General features: G+C 42.9%; 1 protein-coding gene across 1 annotated transcript in view; it reads right to left on the minus strand.

Annotated features, from left to right (window-relative positions):
• Positions 1 to 19,382, minus strand: part of LOC146812216 (protein-glutamine gamma-glutamyltransferase E-like) — a 348,360-nt gene that overhangs the window by 270,011 nt on the left and 58,967 nt on the right. The window contains exon 3 of the mRNA XM_085619245.1: positions 9,717 to 9,941. Within this exon, the coding sequence (XP_085475371.1) occupies positions 9,717 to 9,941 (225 nt within the window). The remainder of the gene's footprint in view (positions 1 to 9,716; positions 9,942 to 19,382) is intronic.

The raw sequence follows: 19,382 nt of genomic DNA on the forward strand, positions 1-19,382 counted from the left end.
CTCCAAGTCAGTGACATCACTAATGACATCACTGATGACATCACTGATGGCATCATCGAGTGAATGTGTGTTTTTCTGAAAATTACATATGTTTTATATATGTATATCTCAAGGTCGATGGAAGAATAAATGGGTATATAAGTGTCTAAATGGATGATTTGTTTTTGAAAAACTGATTGCATAACTGACTGATTAAGTGTATCTTAGTGAATACATGGCTTAGTGAGTAATGTTTAAATATGTAAATATCTGTATCAGTCTCTCATTTTGTGTAAAAGTGGCTGCATGGGTTGGTGAGTAGCTACATGAGTGTCTATATAGGTTATTAGTTTGTTTTTTGAGTACCAGTATGAGTGTCTGAGTGTCTGTATGGTTCGGTGGGGGGTATTACGTAGTGCATAGGTGCATGAATGAGTGACTCACTGTTTGTATGTGTTGAAAACAGCATGTGTGCAGGACTGTATGGGTGGATGAGTGTGTGCATGGGTGTGTTAGTGAGTGAAGGACTGTCTCAATAGTGTCTTTATGAGTAACTACATATGTTTTAAACTAGTATATGTGTATATAAGTGAGTATATGTGAGAGTGAGAAATTGAAAGAGTTCCTGTATGAATAAGTATGTGTTTCTATAAGTGATTGTTTAAAAGACTAAGTATGTGTAAGTTTCTGTAGAAGTAAGTGTGGTGGTGTGCGTATAACTGTATATGCAAGTAAATGGATGTTTGATTCTTTATTAGCATGAGTGACTATGTGTGTGAGTAACTCTATGGATGAGTGGCGTTGTGTAACAGGATGTATAGGTGTATGAGTACATATGATGAGTGAGTACATGTATGAGTGACTGTATAGGACTGTTGGTGAATGAGTGGATGTGGATGTGGATCTTAGAATTACTGAATAGGTTGTTGTAACTGGTATTGGTATGTCCATTGTTTTGAAAATTTTAGTTTCTATTTTTGAATGTGTGTATCAAAGGTTATATTAGGGGGAGAGGAGGTCTGCCACTCTATCACAAGGATGATGTCATCAGTGATATCATCAGTGATGTCATTTGAGATGTCATCAGTGATGTCATCAGTGATGTCACTGACCATGTCATGAGTGATGTAATATGTGATGTCATCAGCAGTGCATTGCGGGCGCACAAGTTATAGTTAGCTGAACTAACTATATGGGGGAATTTCAATGGTTTTGTACGAGTGAAAAGTCCAGCTAACTATAACGGCCCTGAAACCTATGGTTTTTTCAGTGAATTTCTCATGTTTTTTAAATGCTAATTCCTAACTTTAACGTGCCTGAAACCTTTGGTTTTTTCAGAGAATTTGAAAGGTTTTTTAAATGCTAATTTCTAACCATGCCTACAGAGATAGGACATGTGAAGAAAGAAGAAAAAATGCACAGAAAGAAAAAAAAGAAATGCAGAAAGAAGCAACAGAAGTCCTCAAAGACGAAGAAAAGTGCATGAAGGAGGATAACGTGCAGAAAGAACAAACAGAAGAGCAGAAAGAAGCCTTGTTGCAAAATCATCCTGTACCCTCAACCTTTTCAAACGGATACTGGTGGTAACTGAGTCTGACTAACCAGTCCTAGAGCTAGTGCTATGTTAAAAGACACTCAGAATACAGTGAAAACACCTACATACACTAAGGAACACTATGCGTTGGGGTCCCCCTATGATTAGCATGACCTCCTCTGTAAGCCCCTAGTATATCATAGGGGAGGGGATTAAAACTACCTCTTAAAACGCGCCACAGGGCGTGTTTGCACACGTCACCTCATGCCCCGTCCCCTCCCTTCCCCACTGTGTAAACACGCCCTGTGGCTGTTTTAAGTTGGGAGATTAAGTCCCCTTGAATCCTGAGGGTCCCTAGGGTCCAACTAGACCACTAGGTACCTCCAGTAAGCGCCCCAGAGCTGCGTTGCAGAGAGATGTAAAAAGGGGCACGGCCTAGACCACCTCTCTGCAACGCAGCGCAGTGGCGCTTATTGGAAGCACATGGTGGGCTAGTTGGCCCACAGGGTCCCTCAGGATTGAAGGGGAAATATTTCCACAACTTAAAACGCGCCACAGGGCTTGTTTGCACACGTTAACTCAGGCCCTGTCCCCTCCCTTCACCACTGTGTAAACACGCCCTGTGGCCGTTTTTAGTTGGGAGATTAAGTTCATTTGAATCCTGAGGGTCCCTAGGGTCCAACTAGCCCACTAGGTACCTCCAGTAAGCGCCACAGAGCTGCGTTGCAGAGAGGTGTAAAAAGTGGCACGGCCTGGACCACCTCTCTGCAACGCAGCTCAGTGGTGCTTACTGGAAGCACCTGGTGGGCTAGTTAGCCCCCAGGGGCCCTCAGGATTGAAGGGGAATTATTTCCCCAACTTAAAACGTGCCATAGGGCGTGTTTGCACACGTCACCTCAGGCCCCGTCCCCTCCCTTCCCCACTGTGTAAACACGCCCTGTGGCCGTTTTTTAAGTTGGGAGATTAAGTCCCCTTGAACCCTGAGGGTCCATAGGGGCAAAATAGCCCACTAGGTACGTCCAGTAAGCGCCATTGCAAAGAGGTGTAAAAAGGGGCACGGCCTGCACCACCTCTCTGCAACGTAGAGTAGTGGCGCTTACTGGAAGCAGCTAGTGGGCTAGTTGGCCTCCAGGGTCCCTCAGGATTGAAAGGGAATTATTTCCCCAACTTAAAACGTGCCACAGGGCGTGTTTGCACATGTCACCTCAGGCCCCGTCCCCTCCCTTCACCACTGTGAAAATGCGCCCTGTGGCCGTTCTAAGTTGAGAGATTAAGTCCCCTTGAATCCTAAGGGTCCCTAGGGTCAAACTAGCCCACTACGTACCTCCAGTAAGCGCCACGGAGCTGCGTTGCATAGATGTTTAAAAAGGGGCGTGGCCTCAGAACACCTGTCTGCAATGCAGCTCCCTGGCACATACTGGAGATACCTGTTGGGCCAGTTGGCCCTCAGGGACCCTCAGTATTGAAGGGAAATTAATTCCCCAACTTACAACTGGCCAGGGGGCGCGTTTGCAGAGTGCTGCAAGGAGGGGGCGTGGCCTCCGGCGTGATGCCGGTCTTTTTTTAAAAAGGAGGGCTGTGTGGCCCCCCTTCTTTTTCTAATGTATTGGCCCTGGGGACCCCATCCCCCAGGACCTGCACCCTAATTTTGTTTGTTGAAAAAAAAAAAATGGCCCTCCTAAGGCCTTAATCGGCCCCAGGGACTCCAACCACCGGGTCATGGCCTTTTTAAAAAAAAAATCTCTAGGAGGGGGGGCTGCGTTGCCCCCCTCCTCAGGCCACTTATGGCCCCGGGGACCCCATCCCCTGGGGCCGGCCTTTGTGTTTTATTATTTTAAAAAAATATATATTTATAGAAACACCTAGGACATGCTGGACAAACCGTACGTACCTATCACCATGAAGATTTGCATGATATTCATTAAAAGGTGACTGCATACAATGAATCCACGTGGAATGTCTTTACACCGCTAGTGAAGCTCTGACGTGTCTGACGCCCTACCGTGCCTAATCCCGGTGCCTCCATCAGTGAGTACTCTCCAAGTAGACACCCTTGTCGTTTATTTATACAAACATGGGTAGCTATTGACGGGCACATTTAATACACACGCACACCAAGCCATTCAAAGGGGATTCGACAAAAATTCGACCAAACTATGCAAGAAACCCCCCTCACGGTTAATAAAACACACATCCACCGCCGGATGTGTAATACTTTTTATTTTACTCTCTGGAAAGGAGACAAACCTCACTTGAGAGTCACAGCGTGCTCCTGGCTGAGCCCAATGCTGTGTTACACCCACCAGTGCCCGCCGAGTGCCACACACCTCTGTGTTGTATTTCACCAGCTAGTGCGTATGCTATGACACTCTCTAGCCCATGTGCACTGTAACACCAAACCATGAATATGTCATACCACACTTGCCTTCGCACGGGTTATATTGCCCCATCTAACATGCCTTCCTCGATGCCTATGTTATATCGCACAGCGCTATGCCATACATATTACAATCTGGGATCCATATCTTTGTCACAGTGCATATGCAACGTTACACTCCCCAGCACATATTTTATATTACAACTTTAGAGACATTAGGTTACACAACACTGACCTGTGCATATTACACTCCAAGGCGCATATCGCATAGCACGCGCTAGTGCCTGTGCTATCTCGCGCTCTCCAATGAATCTGTCATTGCGCACAATGTATTGCATATTATATTTCACGCCTGGTTCATCTTATATCACACTTTTTGGTGCATAGTTTATACCATACACTATATCTAGTTTTCATTTTCAATCGTGCTCTCAGGACTATGTTCTATATAACACTGCGTCCACCTACCCTTTTCAGGGGCATTACATTTTGAGATGGGGGTGGGAAGTCAGGGGGTGTTTCTGCCAAGTGAGCCCGGAGTCACAGTCACAAACGTCCTCTTCTTCCTGAATAAAAGTAAGATTATGCTGCATACTTTTTCATATTTTAAGTAGTTTGCAGAGACACACATTTTAAAAACAATAAAGTTCCTAATACCCACCTTCTCTGAACAGTTAGCTTGCTGCCCCATTCACCTTCTCCCTATCCTCTGTTGTCTGAATCCATGGACTGGCCTCCTCCCTCTTGCCATGCATGGTCTGATGTGCTGCCCCTGCCCTCCATTTAGCATGATGTACCAGTCCACTCCTCCTGCCCTCCATTGCCCAATTCTATGGCCCATCATTGACCTTTTGCTTAGCCTCTGTGCTTAGCTTGCTGCCCCTATTCTCCTTCCCCCTGCCCTCCGATGTCTTTGTGCATGCCCCTGCTCCATCCTTTTTGCCCACCATGTTCCATGGACCTGCCACTCCTATCTACTGTGAGTGTTCTGTTGAGCTGCCACTCCCCTCCCACCTGCCAAGCATTGTCAGATGACTGTAACTTGTCCCTGCCACCTCCAACCTGCTTGTCCACATGCCATGCCCCTATCCACTTCCTCCTGTCCTCCATGGTCCATTTTACTGCCACACCCTTCTGCCCCCCCTGGTCTGTTGTGCTGCAACTGCTCCTCCTGCCTGCCTCATGCGGTCTGTTGTGAGGCCCCTTCCCCTGAACTCTCTTGTCTGTGCCCAGGTCCTGACCCTCCCTTCTATCCTCCATGGTCCTTTGTGCATGCCCCTGCACCCTCCTTCTTGCCCATCATAGCCATTGTGCTGCCACTAACACTCCAGCTTGCTATGCATGGTCTTCTGTGCTGCCATGGCCCCTCCCACCTTCCCTGTGTGGTCAGCTAGCTGCCCCTGACCCCCTCCCACCCTCCCTCCATGGTCTGTGTGTATGCCATCATAGTCTCAATGTTGCTTTCCATGGTGTGTCTTGTTTCTAGTGCCCATCCTGCCTGACCTCCATGGTCATCTTGCTGCTCCTGCCCTGCCCCCTTGCCCCCAGCTCTCTGTTCCCATGTGCAGACCCCTATTCCCTCCCTCCTGGCTTGTCTGTTCCATTGTAATGCCCCTGATCCATCCCTCCTGCCCTTTATGGTCTGTTATGCTGCAGCTTTCTCTCCTGTCTGTCCATTATGGTCACCTAGCTACCATTGCCTCTTTCCCCTCTGTTCTTTGTTTCCCATGTGCATGGTCCTGTCCCCTTCCTATTGCTTTCTATGGATTGTTGTGCTGCACTCCCGTCCCGCATGCCCTGTGTGGTGTATTGTGCTGCTGCAAACCCTGATGCATGTCCCGTAGGGTCAGTTTGGTGCCCTTCTCCATGTCCCTCCTGTCCTCTGTTATCCGAGTCCATGTCCCTACCCCAATTCCTCCTGCCTACCATGATCCAATGTACCATACTTGTGAACATTTTGAACTTGGTAAGAGGGAGATTTTGAAAAAGAACTGGGGTATTGATTTTCCCCTTTGAGTTACATTGAAAAAGAGGAGATTGTAGACAGGAGACAGATCAAATAAAGCCCATTTGAGCTTAAAAACATTGGACGTTTCCTGGCTGAAACAGGTCTGTTGGCATGTATGGTTGTACTACCACTGCCTCTTCCTTCTGCCCACAATGGTCTATTATATTGCCACAGCCTCTCTTGCCGGTCCTGTATTGTTGGTGTGTTGCCCCTGCCCCCCTTTCCATTGCCCTCCATAGTCTGTTGTGCTGCCACTACCCTTCCTGCCTGCCCAGTGTGGTCAAATTGTTGCCTCTGCACTCTCCTACCTGCCTTCAATTTTCAGAGTCTGTGCCCCTGGCCTCTGCCTCTCAACAGTATCCCCATGAACAACTAGATTGCTAACATTCTATATTTATTACAAAAGTGTGGAAAGCCTGACGTCATCTTGATGTAATCAAAACTGTAATACCTAAAGCATTTCCTTTAGAAATTACATATGTGAGAGGGTCTTAATTGCATCAAAATTATGGTTAGTGCTCTAAAAAACTAAAATGAGGACATATTTTCTGAGTTTTCAAATAGCGACAAAGAACTTTTACATTATTTGTAATCTTTATGTTTTTTTATCCAGTTGACCACTTGATTAAATGTTGCACCTAGGGGAGAGGATGTGGTGTTACTTCCAGAGCTGCAGACTTTGCAACTGGGGAACCAGGTTGGAGTTTCTGCTTCAGCTCAACATTCTGTGATTCTTGTCAAATCACTTAATTTCCCCATGTCTACAACCAAAATGAATTTTATCTTGTGTGATGTAACCAATGCTCATATAATGCACTCTAATACCTGACAAGTCTGCACTATATAAAACTGCAAATACACAAAAAATAAGTCTTTTGCACACTTCTGTCATTGGGCTACATGTGGGCTATATCTGGGTGATATTTGTGCTGCATTTGGGCTCTTTTGTCTCTGGTGGCCATCTTGGGAGATTTATTTGTTATGAAGTTTCCTAATTTCCTCATTTACTGCAGTCTCCTCAGTAGGAAATACTTTCAGTTTTTTACTTTGGTTCCATCAAGACGGCATTCAGATGTGTCACACATTTGCCATAAATTCTGAATGTTAGCACTCTAGTTGCTCATTAGATCACTGTAGTAAAGCTACTGCTCACCAGGGAAGTCTGCTGCTGGTATTCAAAGGGCATGCTTTTTAATGAGGTGCTATCATGTATATTGGTCCCAAGATGGCTGCCAACACTTCTTGGATGAAGTACTGACAGCCAATCAGATCTCACGATGAGATATGTGGTTAGGCTCTGCCCAGATATATCTATCTTTTTAACTCTAATTTTCTCAGGAACTACTCAATGGATTTACACCATTTAAGCAAAAAGCATGAGTCTGAACTAAGGACTACCTCTTTGCCAAATTTGGTGTCATTCCGTTCAGCAGTTCGGGCTGTAGCTGCATCAACAGGTCCTATGAGAAAATGTATGGGGAAAATGCGTTTTGGGACCCCTTTTTTCTCGGCCCCCTCTTGACGAATCACCGTGAAATTTTAAGGATAGGAGCAGACCGAAGCTGGCCAAAAGTTTGGAAAATTTCGCGAAGATTCGTCAATCGGCGCTAACGTTATTCCAAATAGAATGTTGCAGATTTCCTATGGAAAATAGGTCCTAACTATAACTACCTACTGGCGACTGCCAGTAGGTAATTCTCAAAGAAGTGTCCGCTGAACGCCGCACGCCTGCCCAAGATGCCGGTGCCTGCCGTAGTAGCGGTAACCACAATATATGAAGACAGTTCAATCCCACAGGAATGAGGCAGCACACTGTCCTGGTGATATAGGTCTTTTTTAATCGCTCACCAACAACAACACGTTTCAGCCGTAGAACGGCCTTTGTCAAGTTGTCAAAGCATTACCAAGCAGACATTTTTAAACATTACACGTCATAATAGACATGGAGAAGTTACTATGCATGAGAATATTTGTGTCTCAGGTCAACTTCTATCAGCAATGCCCCAGTATCCTGCACCCAGAGGCCATTCCTTTGCTTGTGATGCTGTAAATATTTTTTTCATTCATTTTCCTATATTAGAGTGAACTTTGAAATCTTAACTCAACAAAACCAGCCTGTGTGAACACAAAATTGTGACACTGCACTTTCTCAGCCTTTTACCTTACTATTACATTGTTTTCATACTTTATCAGGAACTTAGAGTACACTTCACATTTTCTTCCCACACATATTGCTGTGCTTCATACCACACAGTATATATGTGTAAGCATGGCACAATGATCTTTCCCTTAGGAACAAAGAGATTGTGACTAGGTAAATGGCAGAAGATACGATAAGAGCCTAGAGCAGGCATAAGACTGTTCTACTCTAATACAATATACCCTGTAGCCTAAACCTACCCACTTTACACACACGCCACCTAAAGCGCTGACCTACATCATCAACTGCATCCTATACCTCCTATACACTTACTGCCACCTACACACCCTGTACCTCATTATCACTCTACACCAAGATACACCTACACTACTCCTCACACAGTGCTTAATTTGAGCCGGGGTTTCCAGTGCTCAGCACCGGCACTTGTCAACACTGGCACTTATGCCAGCCTGCCACAAGGTGGCGATGTTTGTGTAATTTGGAGATGAGCACAACAATTGTTTGTTAGTTCAATATACATTAAAAACAACTTATAACTGGCGATTAAGACATTCTTTTATCTTTGGGGCCTGGAATGATCTAAATTGTCACACTTGTAGGAGTGTGAGGGTTAATAGTTGTGTTGGTATTGGCCGTACCGGCAGGTGCAATGGGGGATGCAAGCTGCAGTGACCTCCTGACTAGGGCCCTGGCACCAATGTTATTTTTGTAAACTAAGCACAGCCCGCATTATCTATATGTTAACCATTAGTCGTAATTTCAGCTATGATAGTCGTGCAGCACAATATTTTGTTGCCATTATTCTGACATACAACCATCAAAGAAGCATGCACTGCTGCTACTTACACGTTCTATGAGTGAGGGAAGCTTGTACACCTGTTGCTGTTGCACCAGTCTTATGTGTGATGAGAGCTTTGCTGCTGAGCTGTAGGTATTCCATATTTGAGTGACGCTTGCAGTACTGCTGCATGTGGTTTGTTGTTTTGGTAACTGAGAGAAAGCAGTACTTCTATTCCCATACTGCATATTTCTGCAGGTGTGGGAAGCTTGCACTACTGCTGCATGTGGTCTGCCATTTTGGTGAACAAGAGAAAGCAGTACTGCTGTTCCCATACTTCATGTTTCTGCAGGTGTGGGAAGCTTGCACTTCTGTGGTGCCTCTGCTGCATATGTTCTGTGTGCAAGGGTAATTTGCCTGCTACAGTCAGTATTGTAAGTGATCTGTTAGTAAAGGAAGCTTGCCTATGGTGTGCCTGCTTTTAAGGGACTAATGAATTTGTGAAACCCTTTCCCCAGTATAAAGGCAAACATGATTAACTTTGTTAATATCGTATTATTGGATTATGTTATATTAGAAGAGTATTGCTGATTTTCACCTTCCTCTGATGCTTTTTGCAGTTCATCTGTCTGGGACATGGCCTATTGATAATTATGTTTTGAGTGCATCCTTTAGAGGAGATGTAAAAAAATCTGCATAACAACTTTAATTTTTGGTACTTTCTTCCAAACCAATGGCAGGTTATGAGATTATAATATATCATTATTTTTATACTGTTTTTGCTTTACTCTTCCTGTGACAAATATTGAAAACTGTTGTGGTACCGTTTGTGGGAGCAAGTTGGACAATATTGAAAGAAATATTGAAAGTACTTGGTACCTGCACTCCAAGGGTTGAAGAGCAAGATGAACTGGCAAAGTTTGATGGTTGAATTCTTGATGCTGGAGGAGATCTGGAGACTCAAGTCGTAGCGTCCAATGCTGGCAGTAGGGGGGCTGAGGATGGTGTAAGTAATGGTGTTTGAGGGCCCATGTTCCAGCACTGCGCTCCAGGAACCTTCTGCTGCCGAGCTGGGCAGAGGAAACTTGGTCTTTGGAGATGACACTGAAAAAGTAAAGGACACATGAAAAAAGAAAGGGATGCGTCTATAGTTTTCCTTCAGGCGTAGTTGCAATGACGACATTCAAACATAATATAATGATTTGTTTCTAGACACTTTTTTATTTAGGATGTCCTTCGTTTCTTGGCATTGTGAAGAACATGTTCTACCACTAATACCTTTTTGTAATGGTACTCAAGGTGTTGCCCTCCGAAGGATGGAAGGTGGAGTTAACCTTGCCAAGATTCAAAACTGCAACAAGCAGATCACCGATGTTAGCAGGAAACATTTAACATACTATGCAAACTTGCCAGCTACAGATCTGTGAGATGGTTTGCACAAATAGGCACAGACCAGTGTAGCCCTGCTTGCCTTACGATCCATACGGGACCTGACTTGGCAGGGCAAGCTGAACTATTCCCATTGGTGCAAGAAAAAGTCTGATTTGCATGTGGCTAGTGTCAGTCTAGAGTTAGCAAAAACAAAATGATGGACTAGAATGCAGCCACCAGTATTTACTAGTGGTTCAGATGAATTAAAACATACTTTCCTGTGCATTAAATGGGCTGATACAGGTCCGGAGAACCTCAATTTTTATTTTAAAAGGGAGAGCACCTCAATAATTGTGAGATAAAAAGCAAAGGTACTAGTAATGCCTGCCTGAGAGTCCAGGCTTTGATCTTATTAAACACTAATAAAACAGTTGGTCTGATGTATTACTGAGCAATAAAGCTGCCTCTTGCATAGTTTGCCCTTCAAGACTCCCTCAATTGTAAACATTAGCTGAAGTCTAAATTCAAAGTTCATAAAAATATAACTCTGGCCTTCACGTTACCATATCAAGTTAATATAAGATGTAATTCTATCATTACTATTTTACATATTCTGAATAGAGGAAGTAACTGGAAGTACTTTTACTACAAAGCATTTTGAGATCCTGCGTCAAAGATGCATTGCACATCGCCGGTTCCAAAGAGCTTCGGCATTGCGATGCAAAGTCCTGTGTCGTCACTGAGGATGCAATCGATGGGGAGCTTGTGATTCAAAGACTTGCATCGAGGATTCATTGCACAGTAGTGGTTCCAAGAAGACTGCAAGCTGCAATACGTGGTCTGCATCAGGAATGCGTTGTGCTGTGGCGGTCCAATGTATCAGTTATGCTTCACAGGATATTAGCTGAGCTGGAAGAGCAACTTCACACCCACATCCAATGGCCCAGGAATTGGGGTAGGACTCACAGCAGACAGAGTCCAGGTGCTGGGTTCAAGATGGTTGGAGCCTTTTCTCTCTGTGAGGTTCTGATCAGGATGTCAGCCAACTAACCCTCTGAGTTACTATGGTGATCCTGGGTTCAAGGTGCAGGTTCAGTCCTTCACTCAGGCAGCAGGGCAGCAGACATCAGAGCAGCAGGACAACAGAGTAGCAGTTCTTCCTGCTGAACAGCACAGAAGGCCTTCTGTGTCTATCACAGGTCCAGATGTGAACTGAAGAGTTGGGTCTGAGGGTCAACTATTAATATCTGGTGCTCACTTTGAAGTAGGAGATGGTTCTACAGAATTCCCTTTATAATTTTTGGAGTTTCTAGCCTCCCTCTGCCCTGGTTCAAATAGTTAAGGCAGGAAAATGACAATTTAGTAAAAGTAACATCTTCAAAATTGTAAATTAAAATCCAACTTTACCTTTGAAGAGGTTTGTTAATTACAATTTCTCTGTCAGGAACCAGATTAGTGTAGTATCTGTAGTTCAGGGTAAACTGAGAAAGCCTAAAAGACAGCGAACTCTTGTGAAGCCTCAAATGGCAAATCTCTATTGGAACTTATAGTGTTACAGTGTGCATTTGGACCTTTCAAGATAGCCGCTGCCCTTTCCTTGAATTACTGTACATCTGAGGCAGGACATTACAAGACGGTTGAGCGCACGGTAATCTTCGCACTTCAATCGAGATTTTCTGTGAGGAGTTTCGTTTTCGGTCCGCTCCTCTTAATTGAGTGGGAGGCGGACTTTAAGCATCCTAGAAGGGTTATTACCCTTTCCGGCTGTCTCTCTGTGCTTCGGGAGATATTGCAGTGTTGTCACGGAGTCGAACGTTTCGTTTCCAGAGCTGCCGCTAATATCTATTTCTCAGCGCAAGTTGGTAGCAGCTTACCTGGGTGGTCGTTGTAAGAATACAAGTTTCCTGTGGAGAACAAGAAGCCAAGTCTGCATCAACAACTCGAGTCAGTAAGAAAGTGTTAGCGCATTTGGACCAGCATTCCTTTCCTTCCTTTGGCGACCTTTCCTTTTCCTTTCCGCCCTTTTTTCCCTTTCCCTGTTCCTTTTGCGCGTTGTACTATGGCCTTCTTGAGAAGCGGACTTTCAATGCTAAGGTGAGGTAATAGAATAATAGAGTAAAAAGCAGCTTCAGACTACCAGCGCTACAGGAATGCAAGAGAGTTTCCTGTGCTTCTAAAGTATATTTAATTGCACCACGTGTTGTGTGAGAACTGAGTTTACCAACTCAAATGTTATTGACTAAGACTGAAAAATATACTTAATAATTAGCATTTGAAATAACTATATATTCAGAAGAGAAGCAAGCCTACAGGAGTACTAGGTAGGAGTTAGTTATAATATTACTGTCACTAGGAAAGGTGTAGAGTAGGCAGCTGTTATAACCTTTGTTCCCATCTGTGCATTAGGTGTTCCTCGCCAGGGATTGCCAGTGGTTGATTGAAAACTTCAAGAGGCAACTTCCATGAGACGTTCCTCTAGAGAGGAGGCAATTACACCATCCTGAGGCAGTCTCTTCTTGTCCCACTTCCCGTTTCCCCCGTGCCGGTGGAGTTACTTAGTAAACTGGTGACTCTACGGGTGCAGGGGCGTTGGGATTAGTCGTCCATCCTGCTTCCGTGGAAATCAAGGTACTTCTTGACATTCTCAGATCCCAAACATTACATTTGTATCTGTTCCCAATTGAAAGTTATCACTTATTAAATGTGATAAGTTAACCCATCGTTATGCTATGGGAGTGGTAGTACTTGCAGTAGTAAAAAATGAATTTAAGAGTTTTTCACTAGCCGGACATGTAAAACTTAAAAGTGCATGTCCAACTTTTTAAATACACTGAAGCCTGCTATGTTGGCCTACCCTATTAAAAAGGAAAGCTTGGGCCTCGCAAGAGGTTTATTTTGCCATGTTGAAATGGCAGTTTAAAACTGCACCCACAGGCTGCAATGGCAGGGCTGAGATAGTTTTAAAAGGCTGCTTAAGTGGGTAGCACAATAAGTGATGCAGCCCCACTGGTAACATTGAATTTACAGATTCTGCCTACACGTAGCAGCACCTTACTAGGAACTTACTATAAAATTAAGTATGTCAATGAGTCAATTTTACAATGTTTAAGTGAAAGATCACAAGCACTTTAGCACTGATTAGTAGTGGTAATGTGAGCCGAGTCCTAAAAGCCAAAATAACGGTTTCAGAAAACAATAGGGTGAAGCCACAAATTTCAGGGATGACCCTGCAGAAAGGTCAAAGTCCAAAACTGCACAATCAATGTTTGATCCTAGACATTCAGCTAATTTTCACAAACCACTACCTCTAATAAAGAACATACAGTTTTGTGGGGATCATTCATTCAGTTCTTATGGCTTCAGGTAAATCAACATCATTAACAACATATAAAGCAACAGTACTGGAACAAGCGTGTAACCCTGAATTAGCTATTAAACATAGTTCTGGTTTGGTGTCACTCAGTGACAGCGTGAATAGAGTAAATTACAAGACTGATAAAATGCCAATACAACTTTTAGATTTTGGTTATTGAAGAAGATGCAGGAAGAGTGGATGCCAAGAAGGTGAAGGTAACTTCATAACCTCAACCTCCCCAATTTGGCTACTAAAGGACTTTGCTAAAAAAGTTAAAAGGCACTTTATTTTCCTTAAGAATTGTCTCTAGCCAAAACAGAACCATGTGCCATTCTGATCAAAGCCCTAAATGTTGTATTGCTTAAATGTTTCAGTTCAAATATCAGGAAAATAATTGAGTAACTAATCCTTTTCTGTGCAGTGAATGTTTGCATCAGTTAATTAAACTTAACTGATTGTCACAACTGAGTTTATTCAAGAACTTGCAACGATGAAAATTATGCGTGCAGGGTGCACATAGTTCTGTTTCACAGTTGTACCTGTAATTATAGATTGGGCCGGATACACATTTCTGATGGCATATGGATCTGGTACCTCGCTGGCAATGACGAGATACAATAGTGGAGATTAACAGTGTGTGCAAGAACGAAGGGAAACAATATTTGATCAGCAGACATTAATTCTTGCCAAGGGAGCTCCCCTGCTATTGGGATGGTATATATCTCTTTAGACTGGACACTCAGCAATTTCCCTCATGTTTCTCTCTTTGAGAAGAAGTAAGAAGAATTTAGATTAGGGAGAGATATGGAATTTGACCCTTGTATGGGGAGGTGCTCTCCATTAAGGTGATGATCATCAATTACATACTTAGCTTTCCCCTTCTTTACCCAGGAACCTCCAGAGTTTGACTAGTAAGGGCCTGGCTTAAAATATAGGTGCTATTGATAGCACCTGGTAAATAATGATACCACAGGGCTCGTTATTTATTGGGTGACATGAAAGCACCTATTTCGAGTTTCTGGGGAATAACATGCAGATTTTGGCATTCAACTAACCAATATCCGCATGATATGGTAATTACTGTAGGGTTTTCCCTTGTTAAATTTCGAGATGTTTGATCTGGCATGGCATCCTTGGCGTGGTCTCCCCTGTCTTTTTGCCTCTGCCTCCTGTGTTTTTGCTGTGTGCTGGATTTCGCATTTGATGTTCTAGATGCTTTTGGCACTTTGCCACTGCTGATCAGTGCCAAAGTGCAAGTGCTCCTTTTGTAAATTGTGCATATGGATTGGTGTTTCCATGATTGGCTTGTTTGACGTACTACTAAGTCCCTTGTACAGTGCACTGTGTGTGCCCAAGGCCTTGTAAGCCATATACTCCTTGTGTGGGTGGCCTGCACCACCCACACAAACACCCTTTCAAAAGGGGTCTCAGACCTGCCACTGCAGTGTCTGCAGGCAGTCTCTACTGCCATGTCCACCTGGCATGTGCACCGACTTGCCAGGCCCTAACCTTCCCTTCTAGTACGTGAGTCACGGCTAAGGTAGGCCCAATTTTCCCTATGGCAGAGTGCAGTGTATGTGGAAGATAGGACATGAACCAATATGTGGGACATCTCCTGATAGAGAAATACAGTGAATTTCGTTTTTTGCTATTGAAAGGCTATCTGTCCGATAGGATACAATAGGAGCTTATTTATAACATCTTATACGTATAACGTTTCATTGGGAAAAGATAAAAAGGTGGAGTTTGGTATCTCTGAACTCAGAATATAAAAATGCATCTTCTGGTTTAGATGATTTTTATATGTTATTTTGTGTGTTTGAAAATACCACTTTTAGAAAGTGAGTATTTGCTTTCTTATCCATCCGGTGTGCCTCTGCTGGTTTGTGGATTGACTGTCTGGTTTTGGAATTAAAGATACTGGGGATGTGCATTCTCTTCAAACTGGGGGGGTTGAGGTGTGTCCTGCATTTCCTGGATGAGTCTGGGTTCGGATTAATAGACCTGGGCTGCATTTAGAGTAGTGGGAGGAGATTTCCCTGCACCTTAATAGGCCTGGTTTGCCTTGGACAATGCTGTCTCCACCTCCTGCCAGGAAGCTGCACCAGTGACGACAGAACTGGTTTGGACCGGGCTCAGAACCCCTCTGCCACAAGAGAACAAAGAGAAACGCAGTATAAATATTGGGGCCCAGACCCCAGAACTTTAGATAACTTCTGGACTCGAGAGGAACCTTTGCCAAGGACAAGAGCTGGGGAAACTGAAGGAGAAGTACTGGCCCTTTGCTGTGTGTTGTTTGGGGTTGGCCTGCAGTGACTGTTTCTGCCAAGGAGAGGACAAAGACTTTGCTGTGTGCTGAGTATCCTGCTTGAAGAAGATCTCCAAGGGCTTGAAGTAGAGCTTGCCTCCTGTTCTGAAGTCTTAGTGACACAAAGACTTCACCACCAGCTCCCCTCAATTCCCTGGCTAGGAGTTCCGACCTGCCAAGAGGTTACTGTGCCTATATTAGGCCTCTGGAGGTTGTCCTGCTGCTGGGAGATGAGAAAACCTGATGCAACTGAAGAAGCTTGACTCATATGCAACTGTTTCTCGCGCAACATTGCCGTGCGGGTAGAATTTCCTTTTTTAAATAATTTTTATTTTATCTCCAGGAGTTCAAATATAAACCATACATCAATAACAATAGTGTTCAAAAAAATATATCAGTGGAAAAGGTCCATACATCCAAAGCAATACTGAAAGAAATATAAATAACAGAATATCTCATTAATACCTGACATTTTATATGTTATAGCCCTAGCTTTAGCATGGGTCCCCAAATTTGATAGAGCTTCATCCCAGAACGAATGCCCCTGGTCCTAGCTATAGCCATTTCTCTTTCGAATATTTCTCTTAACATTGCCCACCATTCCAGAGCCCTAGGTGGTATTTTGGAAATCCAATTCCTAGCGATGCATAATCGCGCTGTTACTATAAAGACCTTATAGCGAGCATTCACTCTCTTTCCGTAAATAGTATATTTATCTTTAGATGGTCTCCTATTATATACATAACAACTTTCCAAAAAGCTGTCAAATCAGGACACGTAACAAACATATATTGGCCATCTGCAGCAATCAATCCACACTTAGCGCACTTGCCCTTATCACTCAAGTTTGTCCCATTAGCAGATGCCCAGCTAGCAATTCGTTTTGGAGTATAGTATAGTATACATACAGTTTTAACTGTTGCTTTAAGTTAGTAGAGTTTACCATCTCGCCTAAAGTCTCTAGCACATCTTCAATATCCCCACTAATATCTTGACCCAATTGCTCACTCCATTTAGCTGCCTGCTTTGAACCATCATTCTCCCAATATTGAGAGAATAGCTGATAGGCCTTACTAATTGTCAATTTTGCATCAGAGTGCAAAATAGGTCAATATATCAGATCAGCTGGGTTGTCGTATATTTCTTCTTCCCCATAAACAATCTCTTATCTGTAAGTATTTATAAAACATATTCTTGGGAATTCCAGATAACATTTGTAAATCTTCAAACGTACGAAACCCATTAGTATTATACAGATGCCTAAGTTGACTAATGCCATATCTTACCCATAATTTAGCCTGGGTATCGTGGAATATTTCCTGTAACATGGGTTACTCCACAATGGTAAACTAAAATGCATCAATGGCAAAGAACATTTAGTAGTAATCTCAGGCCAATTATATACTATATCCATGAGAGTCTTAAACTGGATCATTAATCCTATATAAAAACATACTTGTATCACTACCAATGGCCAGGCTATAGCAACAATGTCAAAAGCCAGGGGCGAGAAGATCATGCAAACGTTGTGCATAAGAGGCCCAAAAATAAGTTTTAAAGTCAGGTAATTGGAATCCTCAATTTTTAAAGGGGAGTTTTAGGTATCTTATAGCGCGTTATGATTGTTTATAGCCCCAAATAAAACTACCAATAGCCCCCTTGAGTTTTAAACAAAAAATAATTCGGGACTCTCAATGGAATTGCTCTAAATAGATAAAGAAATTAGGGTAAGACAATCATTTTAATAATATTACAGCGTACTAATATGCCAATGCACAGTTTATGCCAGTTCTTCATTTTAGAAATCATAAGTTTTAACAAAGGATCATAATTCAAGTTTATGAAGTGACCCGAAAGCCTAGATAAGTTGCTACCGAACATACCCCAAAAGCTCCCTACTAGCTTGGTAATTGAGTATAGTATGCATCTTATTTACATTCAATTTATGACCCGAAAAATCCCCAAAAGTCCTAGCCTCAGTCTGAATTGCCTCAATAACTTTAATTGGGTCCGTGGAAAAGACGGCTTTATCATCAGCATAAGCCGTTATTTTCAGCTCATTAGAGCCAAAAAAAACTGAGGGGATAGACATGTTAGTAAGCAATGATCTTATAAAAGGCTCTATGTATAAAGCGAAGAGTAGAGGTGAAAGAGGGCAGCCTTGCTGGGTACCCCTGAGTATCTTAAAAGAAGCAGACTGGTGATGTAAATAGATTAATTTAGCACATGGAGATTTATATAAGGCTCTACTCCATCCATAAAAACGGCCATGGATGTTATACTCAGTAAGTGTAGCCCAAAGACAGTCCCATGTCATACGGTCAAAAGCTTTTTCTGCATCCAGCATGACCATCCCTAGGGCCTATATCCAAATTCAATTTAGACGCAACATCGAAAGCACCCAAAGAAGTACTGACGTGTGCTGTAGTATCCCTACCAAGCACAAAGCCATGCTGTTGTTCAGATACAAGTTGTACCATATGAGGTACAAGACGCATTGCCAGTATTTTTGCAAAAATGTTAACATCAGCGTTTATGAGTTAAATAGGGGGATAAAAGCCACATTCTTCCTTTGGCTTTTTTTTTTTAAGAAAAAGATGATATTTGTCATATCCCAAGACCTAGGTACCAGCCCACTCACACTGACATAGTTCATGATTCTGCTCATCAAAGGGATCAGACTTGTCTTAAATGCTTTATAAAATTCTACCGGTATAGTGTCTTCACCAGCTGCTTTCCCTGAGGGAAGAGCCCCTATAGCTTCAGCTACTTCTTCCGCCGTGAAATCTAAATTAAGGGAGTTTACTTGTTCTGCTTCACATCTTTGAATAGAATTATGAAAATTACCCTGTTCTATATAATCCAGAAATGTTTTTCCATCAAAAGCATTAGAGCAACTATATAGTTCCTTATAGAAACAAAAAAAAATTCTATTATTTTATCGGGCTCTGTATAGAGTATCCCCCCATCTCTGTTATACCCTTTATTTCTCGTTCGCCCTTTTATCAGAGAGTTGATGTGCAAGCACTTTGCCTACTTGTTCTCCATACTCATATTGTAAGGCCCCATTTTTATTATAGCTAGCAGCCGTCTTATCTTTCAGAGACCGTCCTAGCGCAGCCCGATTTCAATTAAGAGTATATATGTTTGTGAATGTGCTGGTGTAGTCGACTGTGAGGTAAGTCCCTGCCTAATTTTATTAGCATGCGCAATATCTAACTCTCGGATAGCTTCCCTAGTGGCTTTAGTTCCCAAATTCTTACAGTCATTTTGTAGAAGAACATTTTGCTGAGTAACAACTCTTATATAAGCTTTAAGTGAATCCCAGATAAAGAAAAAGGAAGCAGAATCTTCATTATCGATGATGAAATTACTGATACCATTCTTCATACAATTTTAAAACGTCATATCCGTCAGCAAATAGCGATGAAAGGAAAACTGATGTGCTTCTTTATTACAAGGGCCAAGCGTAAGTGACAACAATATAGGATTATGATCTGATACTATCTTA

The sequence above is a fragment of the Triturus cristatus genome, chromosome 7 (genome assembly GCF_964204655.1).
Source record: "Triturus cristatus chromosome 7, aTriCri1.1, whole genome shotgun sequence".
Lineage (NCBI taxonomy): Eukaryota > Metazoa > Chordata > Amphibia > Caudata > Salamandridae > Triturus > Triturus cristatus.